The following is a 5,688-nucleotide window of genomic DNA, read 5'->3' on the forward strand; positions in this document are numbered from 1 at the left end:
TATGCAATAAATGAAGTAGGTTCAATCTAGTAGTTCTGATCTTCTGATTGGTCCTGATGAGTTGGGCGAGGTCCCCTGCAGGCTACTGTCACTGTTGCATTGGCTCTGAGTCGGGTTCTCTGTCTTCAAATGTTCAGCCTAAGAGAGGGGATTTTTGTGTGTGTGTGTGTGTGTGTGTGTTTAACAGTGATGATGTGTGTGTGTGTGTTTAACAGTGATGATGTGTGTGTGTGTGTGTGTTTGTGTGTGTGTGTGTGTCCTCAGAGCAAGAACTCGTGAGTTGGAAGAACTGAGAGGCCTATGGCGTGGGTGTTGTCCTTGGCCACCTGCTGACAAGGCTGACAAGATAGGACCCTTTTGTCCATTGTTATTGGATAGGAACAGAACTTATAACCAGCTCCTGACCTAAATAGATCTTAGCACAACATTTTACTCAACATATCATATTCCATATTCACTATAACAAATATATTTACTACGACATTAGCAAGAACCGCCACATCCTCAGCCGGCTAATCCAGTGTGTGAAGTTTTGCGGAGTGTTTGAGTTAGCTTTGCGAGGCAAAGATGAAACTGAGGGCTCCACCAACCCTGGTAAGCCAACACTTTTGAGATCAGTCAATAAATGCTTCTGGTATTGACTTATATGCTGCCCCTGTCTTCATGTTGTTGCTGGACATATCTTTTTTTAAATGTGTGTAGGTCACCTAAATCATCAGAAAAATTGCCCCTCCTGAGAATTTTTTCAGGAGCCGCCACTGCTGAAGAACAGATTAATTGTGCATGAGTTGACAGATCATGAGGCAGATCAGTCTCAACTACAGTACTTTGTCCCCATTTTCAACGCTTTTGTGTCAATATTTTTTATCGAACCGAATGATATGCCAGCTTGCCACAAGCTGGCCGCCCTGCTGTGCTGATCTCTGCAACATGGATGGATGGTAATCGCCACATAATGCTACAAATGAAGAAACATACCCTATACTGTATGTATGTTCTACTATCTCGAAATGTGGAGTTAGTATCTCAAAATGTTGACTTAGTATCTCTACATTTTTTCGATAGTATCAATATATATATATATTTTTTGGGGGTGGTGGGAATGGGCTTCCATACTTATTTTATCATTGTGGAGTGACACAATGATATGGATGTAACATGAATGTTTTTACATTCTTCACTCAATGGCAGCCAGGAAAGGTGCATAGGCATATTATCAAAAATGAATAGTTTTAGATGTTTAAGTAAATGTATCAGGGCTTGTGTAGGCATAGGGCCAGTTGGTAATTAATTGGCAACACATTCCTCTAATACCTGTGTAGTAACAGTGTATTCACGAACAGTAATAGGATAGTTACATGATGATGATGCCAGACACTGACAACATCAACCGGTTAACAGTACCATACCACGCTACCGGTTGACCGCTCCATACCACGTGAACGCTTGAGGCGCCTTGAGCTCCTCTCTGCACCATCCTATAGCCTTGCGTGATTTCCATGGGAACGTCGTCAAGCAAAAGGAAATTACCGGGTTTGCTTGGTCAGAGTGGGCTTGGTTGGTTGACAGTAATCTTGCTATGGCTGCAAAGGTAAGCTCACCCTTTCCAAGGAAAAAAACATTTTGTCAGTAGGTGAAATAGACAATGGCGGAATAGACAACGACACCTCTAAATGCACGGACGACATTCTCACACACTGACTTCCTCCCCCATCTATTGATAGATGGCTAGCCAGCTAGCTACGAACGTTAGTTAGCCGGATAAGAGGATGTTCGAGGTTAACATTAGCCAGTGGCAATGACATTGGGGCTTTACAGTGAGGAGGACGGGACTACGGGGCAAGGTGGTAATGGGATACATCCTTTCCCTGTGATGCACTATGCGGAAGCCGGTTATCAGACCGACCTGTCACTGAAACCGGTGGTCTCTGTCTGTCCCATTCCCCACGTCTCGTGCCACCGGCTGATTAGCAAGCATGTCTTTGACTTGAAGCCGGCTGTAGCCTGGTAAGCTTTATAAGCTCAGTGCTGGTAACCTTGGTTAGCCTTATGCTACATGACGCTTCTCCCAATATACATACAGTAATATAGGCTACTATTGTTGCACGCGCCATTGGCGCCGCAGAGATTTCACATAATGTGACAATGTACCAAATTCTACAAGATAAATTCGGCACGTGCCTTGTGTCATCATCTGCCTCGCGCCACTCTTTTGAATGAAGAAAGTGTTCCCTCCTCCAATTAACTGTAAACAGCTGAATCCCCTGTTAGTATGACCAGCCCATTTCATTAGATCATTGTATTTAAAAAGAGAGTAGGCCTAAAACTGACTTGTTGAATCCTAAACATGGTCTCACTTTTATTACAAAGTGGGGGAAGTATCTTACTGTAACAAGACATGTAGGCTAAGTAAACATTATTTTAATATGCCTATTAATAGAATTGTAAATTAAAAAAGTGTATTATTATCAGGTTATTACCACAATATTGTGATGACAAGAGCTTGGTTGTTGATTATGTTGATGATAACTGTGGTCTTTGATGTCATTTCATGTCATTTCGTTTCATTTCTCCAGGGACAAAGGAGGGCAGACCCTACTGAGCTCAAAGCTATTTTCTTAAAGGTCAGTTGTGTAAAAAATACATTTGCCTACAGCTCACCAACATTGCCTTAGCACACTGTTTACAAGACTGGAAAGCCATTGCTAATAATGCATTAATTTGTGGCCTTCTTCTGGCTCAAGTCACCGAAACAAGAGTCAGTAGCACATTTATCGTTTTCCCCATTGAGGTCTGAGTCCTAACTTGAGAACCCTGCACACAATTCAAATTTCTACCGTTGACATCAATGCATGATTTATGCGAATGTCTCGAGTTACGTGTGAATGATCTCAAGTTAGATGTCAGCCCAAAGGATTGAACATGTGTACAGTGTCTTCCTCAATCAGTAGATAATATATTAACAAATCAACGATGGGTTCTGTCTGTCTGTGTGTCTCTGTGTGTGTGTCTCTGTCTGCCTGTCTGTGTGTGTGTGTGTGTGTGTGTGCATGCGTATATGTGTTTGCCGTTGCAGTATGCCAGCATCCAGAAGAACGATGAGCACTACATGTCTCCGGAGGACTTTGTGACCCGGTTCCTCCACGCACACACTGACATCAGGCTGTCTGACGAGGCCACCTCACTCCTGGCTGGGGTGGTGGACCAGAAGAAAGATGGGTGGGTAGGCGATCAGGGCTCTTATCACAAAGCCTATCAGAGTAGGAGTGCTGATCTAGGATCAGTTTTGCCTTTTAAATCATAATGAATAGGAGACAATTTGTGAATACAGGCCCTGACCATGAAAACCCCAGGCATTAGGCCTAGTTATGACAAGGGCCTGGAGTGTTTTGATAATTTGAAATTTCGGTTCATTTTCCAACACTCTAACCGCTAGGCTACCTGCCGTCCTTATAGCAAGGGCCCTAGAGGTTTTTGTATCAGTCACATGGTCAGGAAAATTGTAGAGCCCTAGGTATGAATTTAACATTGTGGAGAAAAACACAGGACAATAGGGCTTGTTTGAGTATTTTTATTCACCATTACTTGCATTAAGCACATATATCTATATACAGTATATATACACTCACCGGCCAGTTTATTAGGTACACCATCTAGTACTGGGTCGGACCCCACTTTGCCTCCAGAACAGCCTGAATTCTTCGGGGAATGGATTCTACAAGTCTGACATTTTCCTCAGGGATGTTAGTCCATGCTGACACGATGGCATCACACAGTTGCTGCAGATTGGACGGCGGTTGACCACCGCCACTAGCCTGTACCATTGACACCAGGCAGGATGGGTCCATGGACTCAAGCTGCTTACGCCAAATCCTGACTCTGCCATCAGCATGACGCAACAGGATCCGGGATTTGTTGGACCAGGCAAGATTTTTCCACTCCTCAATTGTCCGGTGTTGGTGATCGCGTGCCCACTGCAGCCGCTTCTTCTTGTTTTTAGCTGATAGGAGTGGAACCCATCCGTGACAAGGATCAACGAGTTGTGTGTTTCGAGACGACGTTCTGCACACCACTTGTTTTTGGCCCCCAGGACTGCCGCTGACTGGAGGTTTTTAGTTTGTCTCACCATTCTCGGGAAACCCTAGATACTGTTGTGTGTGAAAAGCCCATTAGGGCGGCCGTTTCTGAGATACTGGATCCGGCGTGCCTGGCACCAACAATCATACCACGCTCAAAGTTGCTTAGGTCGCTTGTTTTGCCCATTCTAATGTTCAATCGAACAGTAACTGAATGCCTCGATGCCTGTCTGCCTGCTTTATATTGCAAGCCACGGCCACGTGACTCACTGTCTGTAGGAGCGAACCATAATAAACTGGCCACTGCATGTATATATCTGGCTCTGATCCTGTGTACTCCCCTAGCACTTATTTTCTAATGCGCAGGATGCAAGCCCAATAAACAATTAATAATGTTTTGCTTACCACTTATTATATCACAAATTTATCTGATTTATTTTGTAGAAAAAAGAAAATCCTACAAATCCTCAAAGCCCATTTGTCAGGTGTTGTTCCCTTCCTTCTGTTGGTTGTTGCTAGCCTAATTAATCTCATCTTATCCCCTCCCCCTCCCCCCCACCCCTATTTTTTACATGAATATGTATGTTTTTAATGATACATAATGAGGGGCAATAAAATGTTAGGGTAAGTCAAAAAGAAAAAGCGCGTTGCCACGGCAACCACCTGGGCTCCTGCAAAGAGCAGAGTGCATGCGGTCATGTTGCTCACATTATGAAGGCCTGCTTTAAAATGGAGTGGAGGCTGGCTGGCTGCACACATGCACTGTAATTGCCCATGCCATTCAGCACTCCTGCATTGTGTGGATTTGGGAGCCAGATAAATGGCGACGGCATCACTGCTATTAAGGGATAAATCTATTAGGAAACCATGGCTTGGTCTCTGTATCTAAACCTCATTTGGTGTGGTGGGGTGGTGGGGAGGGGATAGCAAATGACAAGGGAGCAGAAATGTCTGGTTTGATGGTTTGATCAAAGCCACGAAATCAGAGACCTTTGTTTGAATGCATCCATTTTGTTTACAGTTGACATCGTAGGTTAGTCGCCATGTATTTTGTTTTCACAAGTGATTATAATTTTTTCCCGTGAACCCTAAAAATATGTTATGATTTCCGTTAGATAATGAGATGGATGATTATGCCTAGCGCGGGAAGAGAGAACAGACAATGGGTGTGCGTGTCAACAACACCCCCTTTTATTTTAATAAAAAACAGAAATACATTGTTTTTGACAATAACCTGTTGAGTGAGCTCCCTGAAAGAAAATAAACGAAGAAAACAATCCACGTAGACTATTGTATTTTGAAATACTCCCTCTAGCATAAATTAGAGTCTTTTTCGGGATGTGCAGACTGCATAATTTTTTTTCTCGCTAATGCGTCTGCTGCTGTTTTTACCCCAGGTAGGATTCCATTTCACAGAGATAAGTCAGGGAGGGGTAATCGTTTTTTTCGGAGTAGAGGGGGTTTGGGTGTTCGTAAACAGTGTAATGCATTTCTCTGCCTCCCTCTGTGACTGTGTAAATCAGGTGATACGCTCACTGACAGCCATCACAGTTTCTTATCTCTGCCTTGAAATCACTTTTCTCTCTTGTTATTCAGCCTCCCCAGACTTGGC

General features: G+C 43.6%; 1 protein-coding gene across 1 annotated transcript in view; it reads left to right on the plus strand.

Annotated features, from left to right (window-relative positions):
* Positions 1-1,361: 1,361 nt before the first annotated feature.
* LOC311131878 (electrogenic aspartate/glutamate antiporter SLC25A13, mitochondrial-like) overlaps positions 1,362-5,688 on the plus strand; it is a gene marked incomplete at its 5' end in the record, with an annotated part of 90,647 nt that continues 86,320 nt past the window's right edge. Inside the window, 5 exon segments of the mRNA XM_084164999.1 lie at positions 1,362-1,400; positions 1,485-1,547; positions 1,550-1,591; positions 2,577-2,624; positions 3,077-3,219. Of these exon segments, the coding sequence (XP_084021125.1) occupies positions 1,362-1,400; positions 1,485-1,547; positions 1,550-1,591; positions 2,577-2,624; positions 3,077-3,219 (335 nt within the window).

This window comes from Coregonus lavaretus (genome assembly GCF_964263955.1).
Source record: "Coregonus lavaretus genome assembly, chromosome: 7".
Classification (NCBI taxonomy): Eukaryota; Metazoa; Chordata; class Actinopteri; order Salmoniformes; family Salmonidae; genus Coregonus; species Coregonus lavaretus.